General features: G+C 49.5%; 1 protein-coding gene across 1 annotated transcript in view; it reads left to right on the top strand.

The window, feature by feature from the left end:
- Positions 1 to 6,028: 6,028 nt before the first annotated feature.
- PHACTR1 (phosphatase and actin regulator 1) overlaps positions 6,029 to 13,064 on the top strand; it is a 272,533-nt gene continuing 265,497 nt past the window's right edge. The window contains exon 1 of the mRNA XM_049655030.1: positions 6,029 to 6,575. Within this exon, the coding sequence (XP_049510987.1) occupies positions 6,326 to 6,575 (250 nt within the window). The 5' untranslated portion in view covers positions 6,029 to 6,325. The remainder of the gene's footprint in view (positions 6,576 to 13,064) is intronic.

Here is a 13,064-nt window from a genome sequence, read left to right as displayed (position 1 = left end):
TTGGTGGCTTAAAACAACAGATACTTATCTTCTTGCAGTCCTGGAGACCACAAATACAAATTTAAGGTGTGGGCTGGGCCATCTCCCCCTTCCCTGCCCTGGAAGCTCTCTGGAAGATTCCATTTCTCACCTTCTGCCAGCTCCTGGTGACTGTGTCATTTCTTGTGACGATGCCACACCAGTCTCTGGTTCTGTATTCACATCCCCATCTCGTCTCTTGCCTGTGTCTTCCTCACTGTCTGTGTGTCTTTCAGGAGGGCACTTATCATCTAATTCAGGGCCCACCCAAGTCATCCAAGATGATCTCACTACAAGAGCCTTCACTTAGTTGTCTGCAAAGAACCTTTTCCTAAATGTTCCCAGGGATTTGATGTGGATGTATCTTTTGGAAGGCCAGCATTCAACCCACTACAGGGAAGATAGGAACAAGAAAGGAGACAGACAGGGGCGCCTGGCTGGCTCAGTTGGTAGAGCATGGGACTCTTGATCTTGGAGTTGTAAGTGGGAGCCCCATGTTGGGTATAGAGATTACTTGAAAATAAAATCTTAAAAAAAGAAAAAAGGAGATAGAATCAGGAAAAAACAAAACAAAACAAAACAAAACAACTAATGGACAGCCTGAGTGTAAATTGTAGAAAAAAACAAAACAAAACAAAACTAATGGACAGCCTGAGTGTAAATTGTGGAAAGAAATGGTAAGGAAGGAAAAAAAAAAAAAAAGAAACCTGTTAAGTCTTTTTATAGATTAAATCTGTGTAGTAATATTTACCTAAGCATAGCTGTCTTGAATGGTTCCACTGCTTTGCCTTGTGCTGACATTAATATTTGGTATTTCTACTCTATCTTTCTCATAAGAGCTTAAGCACGCCATGAGCATTTCCAAATATCTACCCTTTGATTTTTTTAAGTTTATTTATTCATTTTGAGAGAGTGTACGAGTGCACGCTCACAAAAGCAGAGAAGGGGCAGAGAGAAAGGGAGAGAGAGAATCCCAAGCGGGCTCCGCACGGTCGGCACAGAGCCCAGTGCGGGGCTCAAACTCACGAATTGTGAGCTCATGACTTGAGCCCAAATCAAGGGTCCAACACTTAACCGACTGAGCCACCCAGGCACCCCTATGCCCTTGGATTTTGACTTCTCTTAAGCCTAATAACTGTTGAGCATTAAAAGTCGGATGGGCAAGGACAGGCAGAAAGCGGAACACAAGCTGAGTTCCCAGTTGATCACAAACCGTTTCTCACATGTGGCCGTGGGGAATTTTCCGGTTTCCGGTTGCCTTCGCATCATCACGACGGTGGCGTCCTCTGGAAGGCCCGATTTTCACACGCTGCCTTGCGGGGTGTAACGCTCCCGCCAGGCTAAAGATCATCCTGGACCCCACCCCATCACCATGAACCCCTTCCAGCCTGTGACCTTGCACACTCTCCACGTGGCCACCACGTCTGTCACCACCCCTCTGCCCCCAACTCCTTCAGACCGACGTGCTTCACCACTTCTGTCGATTCCACGTTAATCCCTGCAGAATTCCCTTTACACACGGCTCCCACTCCGAGTATTAAACGCATATTTCTCCCTGGCTGCTTCTAGTTCTAAATTTGCGTGTTTCAGCTGGGTGGGTTCTGTAAATCTCGTATGCCCTTTCGTTGACTGCCTCCTCTCTCCTATTAATTTGTTATTAAAATTTTTTTAATGTTTATTTATTTTTGAGAGAGAGAGAGAGAGGGAGGGAGGGAGACACAGAATCGGAAGCAGGCTCCAGGCTCTGAGCTGACAGCACAGAGCCCGACACGGGGCTCGAACCCACAAAATGTGGTCATGACCCGAGCCGAAGTCGGACGCTCGGCCGACTGAGCCACCCAGGTGCCGCTTTCCTATTAAATTTTAAGCTCTGGAAGATCAGGGGTCTTATCTGCTATTTACTTTGAAAGTAGTATGTGGATTCAACTGGTAGGCAATTAATGCTGTTACGGGGCTGAAGCCTAGGGGGTGGTTCTCAAACCCTGATAAACTACTGAGTCACGTGGAAGTCTTGCTAACACGCAGGTTCTGGACCAGACCTTGAGACGCTGCATCTCTCCCAAGCTCTCAGGCAGCCAGGATCTGCCCGTCTAGGGAACTGTACTTTGAGTAGTGAGTCTTAGGGCCCCAAACAAGTTTCAAGGAGGGGATTTCCACGTTAAGTGTATCCTGAAGAAGGGATGGGAACAAGATTGCCATGGGGCTAAGTGACACTGAGAGTGACCGCAGGGAAGCCTTCCTCACTTGGATCCTCTGGGTAAAAATCCCACACAGGCTGCATTGAGAATTCCCGTTACAGGTGACATGATGTTCTGCACTGTTCCTTTTTAGTGCTTCCCTCCTTCCTTTTCAAACTAAAATCCCACAGCTCCTGGGTGGCTCAGGCAGTCGAGTGCCCAACTCTTGATTTCGGCTCAGGTCACGATCCCAAGGTCATGGGGTTGAGCTCTGTGTTGGGCAGCACACTGAGTGTGGAGCCTGCTTGAGACTCTCTCTCTCTCTCTGCCACCCCTCCCTCACTCACACACTCTCCTTCTTTCTCAAAAAAAAAAAAAAGCCTCACAAAAAACCCTCTTTTCAAGAATGCTGTCGGATGACCGTTTTCTTTCATTATCCATACAGGAAGATGATTTTCTTTTTCTTTTTTTTTTAAATTTTTTTTTAACGTTTATTTATTTTTGAGACAGAGAGAGACAGAGCATGAATGGGGGAGGGTCAGAGAGAGGGAGACACAGAATCCGAAACAGGCTCCAGGCTCTGAGCTGTCAGCACAGAGCCGGACGCAAGGCTTGAACTCACGGACCGGGAGATCATGACCTGAGCCGAAGTTGGCCGCTTAACCGACTGAGCCACCCAGGCGCCCCAGGAAGATGATTTTCAATAGCAACAGAGCCGAGCCATGATTGCAAGGATCATAATTCACAGGTTTGTCTTCTGTGGTGACACAAACCCAGACTCTGTATGCACACCTCTCGGCATCAGGAGCCATAGGGACGTTATAGTAATGGATCAGAGGAAGGCTTCACTGAGGTGGCATTCAGGGTAGAGAAGAGGGTCAAGAAAAGATAACCGGATGTGTGTGTGTGTATCTGTCCCGCTGCCTGCTGAGGGTCACAGGAAGGACAGTGCCGGGAGCCACTGGGCACAGCCATCTTCTTCCAAACTCCCGCCAGCATTAAGGTTTATTGCATCCTGGTCCTTTCTCCAGCCACCTTCTATTGTGACAATAGGAGACAGTGCCTTCTTGGCCTCCCGGTTGGGCCCGAGACACTACGAGTCCCACATCTTCTAAGACCAGCGTGGTCGCCTAGAACTTGCAGCATTGATGGAAATGTTTTACCCTCTGCCGGGACTGATTCAGTAGCTACTAGGTACATGGGACTACCGGGCATGTGAACTGCGGCTGGGGCAACTGAAGGACTGAATTTTAGTTTTGTTTAATTTTAATCAACTTAAGTATAAATAGCCACCGGTGGCCAGTTAGAAGCTGCAAATTCAAGAAAGGGAGTTGAAGGAGATGAATCCCCAGCCAAGGATATGGCACTCAGAGGTATACCTTTGTCTTTTTGAGTTGAATAAAGAGCCCCCATAACGGTGGGGCATCGTTTTTAATATTTGAGCCCAAGCTGGCGGTCGAGGCCGTGTTCTCTGTGCTATACCACTTGGCCAATTAAAAGAGAGACCCCCCGGAGCCTGTAGGTCTGGTTTAGTGTTCCGTGAGTGCATAAAGGATTGCAGTGGGCTTAGCTGTTTTAGTAGGACCATATGGGGTTAATGCAGGTCTCTTGGTCCGTGAGGCATTAAGGTGGGAAAAACATGCAATTAAAAAAAAAAATTTTTTTAACGTTTATTTATTTTTGAGACAGAGAGAGACAGAGCATGAACGGGGGAGGGTCAGAGAGAGAGAGACACAGAATCTGAAACAGGCTCCAGGCTCTGAGCTGTCAGCACAGAGCCCGACGCGGGGCTCGAACCCACGGACCGCGAGATCATGACCTGAGCCGAAGTCGGCCGCTTGACCGACTGAGCCACCCAGGCGCCCCAAAACATGCAATTTTAAAAAGCCATTGAAGAAGAGACGCGTCCTTTTTTTCCCAGAAGGTAGTTAAGAGGTGATACAGTTTAGGGGAGGGATCTGAGGATTTGGAAAAGAGAATAACAAAGGTTTGCCCGTAACACAACGCAATGCATTCTGTCGTATACCCCCGCTGATATAACAGAGGGGTCTTTTGCTATGCCTAGAGTAAGAATTATAATGAGCCAGGGACTGAGTGGTAGGAATCGGACACTGAGCAGATACAGTGAGATTTACCCGTGGCTGGTTCTCGGCTGGTAATCGAGGTGAGAAGAGAAGGGTCCCTGAAGGCCCCAGGGGACACCAGGAGAGACTAGCTGTCTACTTCAAGAGCCTGCAACTCCAACACGTGAATTCCACGTGAGTCTCTGGCACCTACTTCTCCAGCAGGCTATGGCACCGCTTGACGTCCCAAACTGCGTCATGAAGAAGAAACTGCTGATTTGGGCGGAACATTTTGCAGATGAGAAGCAATATCAATGAGGGAGTGGTGGCATTGCAATGATCAGACGCTTATTAGGACACGGGAATTTGATATCCCCAGTGGACTGTTGGCATTTTTATGTGGGAGGGGAACCATCACGTGTGGAACTGGCCCAGTTGGAGGAGAGGCTAGCAGTGACTTGCCTTTGGGGGGGGGGGGGTGTCAGTCACAGGCTATTATGAAATTAACTTTGGGGAAAGTTCCTAGAAACCACTAGTGGTGATAATACCTCCTTTGATAGTATTTCAGTGGCCTGGGGGAAAAAAGGGGTTAAGGTCGTGATTCACAAGGAAGGAGGTTTAATATGAAGCCGGAGCCCCCAGCCTGGGAGCTAGAGCCCCTGGCTCTAAGCACCTGTTTCACCATTCATGCTTTGCATCAAGATCACAGAGGGGAGCTTGTTAAAGCTACAGATTCCTGGCCCTCCACTGACCTCCTAAACCAGAATCCCAGTGCCCAGCGTCCCCAAAGCTCTACTTTTTTAAATGTTCATTTAGTTTTTGAGGCACACACATACAGACACACAGAGCACAAGCAGGGGAGGGACGGAGACAGAGGGAGATGCAGAATCCAAAGCAGGCTCCAGGCTCTGAGCTGTCAGCACAGAGCCCGACACGGGGCTCCAACTCACGAACTGCGAGATCATGACCCGAGCCGAAGTCAGAAAGCTTAACCGACTGAGCCACCCAGGTGCCCCAAATCTCTATTTTTTAAATAAGTACCCAAGGTGGTTGTGATTTGCGGCTTCTCCAAGCCTTAGTTCTCTGAAAGGTGATGCAGGATTTGGCAACATCCGAGTCAAGATTACCGTAATAGACATAGTATGATTTAGTTTTTGTAAAGCACACGACAAACTCGATTAACTCGTATCTGTCACAACACCACTGAGCCATGGGTTTGCCTTATTTAACACACTTCTCTCTTTGGACATCTCGATAGATGTCATTCGCCTGGCTGAGCCTTCTTCACCGTGCTAAGACAGCTGGGGGAACCTTCGAGCCAAATGAGCTGGGTTCCCTGAGTTGCAAGTTGTTTCTGAGGATTGATAAAAGCAGCCTTTCCTGTTCCGTGTTATTCTAAGTTTGAAGGACGCCGGTGGAAGGCCCCCTTCAGGTTGGGGGGATTTTTACGCAGGGTGAAAAGATCAGTTATGCCCTAACAGGTTGCCGGCTCCGGCGAAAAGTCAAGGGCGGTGGGCTGGACCCAGCAGAGAATGGTGATGTGTTCTGGCCCACGAGAGGGGCGCTCGCACCCCGAGGGCTCCGAGCGCAGCTGCCTCCGGTGTGGCCCATCTTGCTTGCATTTGGCGGCGCGAGGCTCCAAGACCAGGGGGAGGGGGAGGCTGGCGTCCTGCCCCCGAGCTGGAGAGGGAGCGAAGGTAGCTGCAAAGCCCAGCAGGCGCGAATCGCCGGGGCCCAGATTGACGGAGGGTGGGGCCGCGGGGAGGCAGTGCACGCGAGGCCGCGGGAGAGGTGGGCGCGCCGCGTCCCAGGTGCGACCGCCGAGCGCCTCCCGGAAGCCCTCCTCGCGCCGCGGGGTTCGGATTGGCTCGGGCGGCGAGGTCGGCGAGGTCGAGACCCTTTCGGCGCCTTCCCAACCCCACCCCCCTCGACCCGCCCCGCGGCGGTGGCGATGCCGTAGAGACGCGGGCGCGGGGCCGGGCGGGGGCATGCTGGCCGGGCGGCGGGGCGCGGGTGGCAGCGCGCGGGGGCCCGAGCGGCGCCCGGCCCGGGGCGCCCGGGGGCCGGATGGCGGAGCCCACGCGCGCCGCGGAGCCGGGGAGGTTTGCGCTCCGCTCGCCGCGCTGCAGGGAGGGCGCGGTGCCAGCAGCGAGCGCCCAGGGACCCAAAAAGAAAGCTTTTTATTTGCCGAAGATGAAGCCCCTGAAGGAGCCCGCCCCCAACAACAACAACGTGTCCTTTGTGATCCATTGTCAACTGGGCAAGGAGATCAAACACATTTGCAGCAACTGCAGTCGGGGGGAGGACGCCCGGGACGGTGAGTGCCGAGGCCCGTCGGGGCGGCGGCGGCGAGCGCGGGAGGCGGGGAGGTGGCGCGGCCGGCCGGTCCCCAGTTTGGGGGCGCCGCCGGCGTGTCTCCCCGGAGAACTGTGGGGACATCCGCCCGCCAGGCACTTTGCGGAGTGCAGCCCGGAGCCACACCGGGACCGCATCCGAGCAGCTGTATTTGCAGCCTCAAATGAGGGCTTTGAAACAGTTAAATGGGCAGCTCTGGGATTTCCTCTCGGGGAGGTGGGGTTTGGGGAGGGGGGTGGGGTGGAGATTTGTCAGCGGTAGCATTATTAGCTTCAAAAAGGTGATTACACCTGCTTTCCTAGCTTTCCGGGCTTCTTAGCCATTCATTCTCCCTCCCATCTTTGCGCTCTGATGGGCTTTGCCCGGGGCGGCGTTACAGATGTGGGGTTCGGGTGGGTTCACTTTGGAGAGGCTGTTCGGCCTCAGCCACGGCGCCCTGGAGACTTGTGGAGTTGTTGAATGGTTTCTGTTTGGAGTGAAACATGGCTGTGATTTTTGGAGCGCAGCTGCCGGCCCCTCTTGGAATGATGCCCCAGTGGCCAAAACGTGGGAGGTGGGGGAGGGGCCTGCAGCGGCTTCCTGCAGGTGAGCCCGTGCGGGTGCGAGCCCGAGAGCTCCCCCAGACCTGATCTGAAGTGGGGCGGGGAGAGGGTGCCGGGCCGCCAGCGACTCTGGGCTGGAGGAGCCCAGAACGAGGGACAGCTGGCGCGGACCAGGCAGCAGCCTCTGCAGATGTGGACGCGCCCGTGCATTTGGCCGGAGCCTCCGGGCGGTTCCGAAGCAGCTCACAGAGCCGACCCCGGAGGGCCCCTGAAGGTCGCAGAAAAGTTTTGGGCGGTAGGTTTTGCAGGGAGAGCATTAGCTCCTGGCCAGCCAGAAGCTCATGGCCTCGCTGACACGCACACTTGCTTGGGCAGGCAGATTTTCCCATCCACCACGAGGGTTTCCCTTCTTCCCTTTGGAAGAACAGAGAGTATCCCTCCTCCGGTCCTTGTGGGCCTCTTCAAGTGCAGAGTAATGAAGGGACTGTGGCTTGGCTAATGTCTTTTCAAAATTAGAGTCCTGCCCGCGTAATGATACTTTTCTTTGATTAAACTGTGAGAGAGGCTATGCAGGATGGCACCAGGCATGCAGAAGGAGACCTGGGGCCCTCCTGGCGCACAGAGCACACCAGTGAATCTCCTGTGAGGTGTGGGGGAGGAGATCCTTTCATGAGAAGCACACACTTACCGACTTGCGGTTTGGACCTTTGGGTACTGTATAAACTGAGGGTGCTTCTGGAATATAAACGGATGAACGGGATGATGCAAAAGCAGACTTTTGCCATGTAATGAATGTGATAGAGCATGAGATGCAGGCTAAACTGTTCAGTGAATCAGTCTGTGGACTGATGTGCTCCACACATGGGCTGCTCTCACAGCCTTGGGAGTTGATTTAAATTAGGATCGGGAAATGTGGCTACAGCAAGGAAAGGTTCCGTGTCTGCACTCAAGGATGCGTGGTTACCCAGGGGTATGAATGCTGTCATTGGTATACGTGTTGGTGCACACGGTCAGAGGAGGCAGGCTTGTATTTTTAGCTTATGGCACCTATTTATGCTTGGGACACGCATCATCTCTGCGGTCTCAAACACCCTGGAATGCCTTAAGGAACGCCCTGTGGATGTTCGCATATCCTCTGATGCAACTAAAGTATTTAATTCAAAGGATGCTAGTATGGGGGAGACCTCAGGTGACCGTGTCTACGTGGCTAACCCTGCCTTCCTAATGCGTGTGGTGCGCTCCTGTAGTCCAGGAAATAGAAGGAGGTTGAGTTTCGCCCTTCTTTTATGGCCGGAGCCCCGAACAGTGCTGCCCGCTGTCAAGGGGAAGGAAGTTCCAGTAAATTTCACTTCCTGCAAAGATGAACCTCGTAGGATGGCTCATCATGAGTGAACTTTTCTGTTCGAGAAGTTCTCTAGAAGCTCTTTTCGACGTGACTCCTCTTTTCTGTATGCCGGGAGAGCCAGCTCTTTTGAAGGGAATGTGGAGGAGAGATAGTCCTGCAAACAGATTTGGTGGGGCTCCATTGAGGAGGAGTTTTCCTGCGTTGTTTCCAGCACCATGAATGTGTCTGGTTTCTCGTGCGGCATTGAGGAGGCCACTTAGTGGCAACCCAGGAAAATTGTGCTCGAGTTGGCAAGTCTTCATTTGAAATGTTACGTGGGCAATATGTTATAGAGGCCTTGCTCACGGACTCTCTCACTCGATTTCTTTATATAGAAGATGGCAGGGGTGCCTGGGTGGCTCAGTCGGTTAAGCGGCCGACTTCGGCTCAGGTCATGATCTCGCGGTCTGTGAGTTCGAGCCCCGCGTTGGGCTCTGTGCTGCCAGCTCGAAGCCTGGAGCCTGTTTCGGATTCTGTGTCTCTCCCTCTCTGCCCCTCCCCCACTTGTGTCCGTCTGTCTCTCAAAAATAAAACATTAAAAAAAAGAAGATGGCAGTTATTTTAAACAAAATAGCAAATTTTGTTAACTTTCAGTTAAAGACCACCATTTTAGTTACCACTAAAAATATTTGGCTAACATAGAATACTTTAAAAAGAAGTATTTCTGGCTGAGCATTCATTAAAGGTGAAGTTACATTTATCTATTGCCGTTTTAGTTAAGAGTGTTAAAAAAAAAAAAAAAAGTTCCTGATATCTACTGACTAGTATTAAAGATGCTTTGCTGACCTTATTCGAAGTAAACTTTTACTTAAAAAAAAAAATTGTAAACTACAGGTCACCACTAATGGTCAACGATAGGTTTGTTTCGTTCATTTTTGCTGTTTTGGTGACATTACTGAAGCCATTTGCAAATCAGGAAACCAGCTTCTGTTGCATTTCAGTGCTAAAGGCCAAGTACACAGAGCAAGTACAGGGTAGAAGAAAGATTCAACCCTCGTATGTTTGTCTCTAAAATCAAGGTGCTTTCCATCTTGCCATCAAATTGATTTTAAGTGTCACCCACACTGAATGCAGAGCATTAGGTACTATGGTGTGTGTGTGTGTGTGTGTGTGTGTGTGTGTATGTTATATACATGTGCAGAGTTAATAGACCATGTTTATTAGGATATGGAATGAGAATTGCAGAACTTCCTAGTACATTATTTTTTTTTTTAATCTGCCGTATCTACTTGACAGGTTGGAATTGGTAGGAACAGAGGGAGAGAAAGTTTTAGCTAAGTAGATTAGAAGTAATGCACATTGTAAAGCTATAAGAAACATGGCTAAATCATCACAGAACTTGCATTGGAAGTCAATATGAGAATATGATTTAATTTACAAATAGTTGAAAATCAACTTTAAGGAGGAATCTATTCTAGAAGGCAAGGTATTTCTGTATATAATTTTGTACATACTTGCATACTGTATTTTCTATTCTTATTTGAGTCCCTTTTAAGTCTGTTAATAGGGATCACCATAGGAATTATAACATCATGAATCATTACTAAGATGTAATGTCAAGTAATTGTAATAGAAATAAAATATTTTTAACATTTTAAAACACTTTTTAGGACAATTTTGAGGGACACCTGGGTGACTCAGTTGGTTAAGCGTCTGACTCTTGATCTCAGCTCAGGTCTTGATCTCAGGGTTATGAGTTGAAGGCCCACATTGGGCTCCACACTGGGCATGACGCCTGCTTAAAACAAACAACAACAAAAAGAACAAAAATACTTGGAAGCTTCTGTCTTATGGTGGCATATTTTAAAAGTAATCAAATGATTTAGAGATAAGACCTACTGATTGCAGGTTGCTGTGCCTTTCACATATGATTGATCAATATTTCAAGGTTGCCATTTTACCAAACATCATTTCTACTCAAATATTCACATAGAAATTCACCAATCCATTGACTCACTAGATACATTTCCAAATTTTGTTTATGGATTAGAAATATTTTCCGTGTTTCCTAGTGGATTCCAATTGGAACTTTTTTTTTCAAAAAAATTTTTTAATGTTTATTCATTTTTGAGACAGAACAGAGAGCATGAGCAGGGGAGGGGTAGAGAGCAAGGGAGACACAGAATCTGAAACAGGCTCCAGGCTCTGAGTTGTCAGCACAGAGCCCGACGCAGGGCTCGAACTCACGGACCGCGAGATCATGAGCTGAGCCGAAGTCGGATGCTTAACCGACTGAGCCACCCAGGCACCCCAAGAACTTTTTTTAAGTGCATTTATTTTGAGAGGAGGAGGGGAAGAGAGAGTGGAAGAGAGAGAATCCCAAGCAGGCGTCTCACCATCAGCACAGAGCCTGATGTGGGGATCGAACCCACGAACCGCGACATCATTAACCTGAGCCGAAACCAAGAGTTGGATGCTTAACCGACTGGGCCACCCAGGCGCCCCTCCAATGGAAACTTTTAGAGTGACAACAATTTGTCCTAATATTCCTCTGTGACGGACTCTAGGGTTCATTCAGCAAGATAGCCTTTTGGGAGAGAATGCCTTTTGGATTTCTGTGGGTCAGAGCCCTCATTTTGCAGGTGAGAAAATTGAGGTGCATAATGGTCAGGCGAACAGTCCCCCGTGGACCCAATCACCACTTGGTGTCAGGGCTACTAACCGAACCTGTTCCTTTGTGAAGGAAGCCGTTTCTAGTAATGGCCCAAGACTGTCTCCTGACTCCACTCACTAGCTGGGTCACTTTAGGATACCACGGTATCCTTTCCTGTGTGTGCAGAACGAAAGCACCCATTTCTACTCTACGTTTAAGAGTTAAAACCCATGCCTCTAATAAGTCCGGTGGAGTAGAAATGAGACTAGGGAAGAGCCCCTTCAGCATTGCACAAGTCAGGAGAATTTTGTTGTTGTTTTAAAGCCTTCGCAACGGTGACCAGTTATGTTCTAGGTAAAAAGACTCACGTGTAGATCTGAATTTACAATGGCTAAGCTTTTGTTTTTGGTCTGTTGAGTAATCAAAAAAATGGGCAAGGGGAGATCTAGTTGTTTCTCCGAGAGGAAGAGGAAAGGCCAGGAGCTGAAGGGAGTAGTGACTGGAGGGATGTCTGGGTGGCACAGCGAGTTAAGCGTCTTGATCTTGGCTCGCGTCATGATTTCGAGGTTCATGAGTTTGAGCGCTGATGGTGTGGAGCCCGCTTGGAGTTCTCTCTCCTTCTCTCTGCCCCTCCCCCGCTTGCCCTCTCTCTTTCCCTCAAAAAGAAAGAAAGAAACTTTAAAAAATATACTTAAAAACAAAGAGAAGTGATTGGAGGGTTTAATGGACGTGGGCCTGACGAGCCCTCAGAGTCAAAGGGACGGCTCTGGAGGACGTGGTCCTCCAGCAAGAGACGGAGGCAGGAAACTGCTTCCTTAAGGTCAGGAGAGCCTAGGAAAAGCTCTGACTTGGGCTGAGCATAGAGGCTGTGTGGAACCCTGGAAAGGGCACTCGCTCAGCCAGTAGGGCAGAATGGAGAGGAAGGGCTTAGCAAGATGTTGGGACTGGTGTACTGAGGGGGGAATGTTAATGCAGTTGGGTTCTTAAAACTTTCTTGCAAAGCATCATGGACTCCCAGCCATGGAGCCGTTGACTGATTGTCTTACAAATAGTGTTAAAATCAGCAGCTGGAGTGTGCCGGGCCCCCTTGGCTTAGCGATAGACACCAACAGGTACAACGACCAGTTACGGCCTTTGAAGAGTCTGGACTTGAGTGAGAACAGCAGGAAGTAAACTGCTGGATTACCAGAGGGAGCCATTAACTGTGTGAGTAAAGCAGGAGGGCTTCCTAGAGGAGGTGGTATTTGCAATATCACAATAGAGGAGTCCTTCTGGTAAGGGGAAAAAAAACCCAACAAGACATACGCAAACGATGGAAGCTATAAAAGAGCATGGCTAGCTCAGGAAAAGGGAGAAGTTCAGCAGGTAGAATTTGAAATGGATGGGGAAATGAACATGACTTCGTTTGGAAACATACGTTTTTTCTAGCAATATGTGAAGCGTTTTTGTGTGCCATGTTAAGTTTTGGGAATATAAAAATCAGTAAGACTGTATGGTCTTTGCCCTCAAATAGCTTATAAAAATTTTTTAAATGTTTATTTATTTTTGAGAGAGAGAGGGAGACAGAGTGCAAGCTGGGGAGGGGCAGGGAGAGAGGGAGACACAGAATCCGAAGCAGGCTCCAGGCTCTGAGCGGTCAGCGCAGAGCCCGACGCGGGGCTCGAACCCACGAACCACGAGATCATGACCTGAGCTGAAGTCGGACGCTTCACCGACTGAGCCACCCAGGCACCCCTACCCTCAAGTAGCTTACAAAGTAGTACAGGGAGATGCGTAGACAAGTGTGTGTGCAGAAGTTTTAAAAGTGTTTGAGAGAGAAAGGTATTGTTTGAGAAGCTGAAAGTAGAGAATGGTCAGCCCCACCCTGGGAACGAGGGAGGTTAGGAAGATCCTGGGACCATTTCCAGAGTTTGGATTCCACCCAGTGAGCAC

Source organism: Panthera uncia, assembly GCF_023721935.1.
Source record: "Panthera uncia isolate 11264 chromosome B2 unlocalized genomic scaffold, Puncia_PCG_1.0 HiC_scaffold_25, whole genome shotgun sequence".
Taxonomy (NCBI): Eukaryota; Metazoa; Chordata; class Mammalia; order Carnivora; family Felidae; genus Panthera; species Panthera uncia.
Note: the sequence above shows the minus strand (reverse complement) of the source record. Positions and strands in the feature narration are given on the sequence as shown.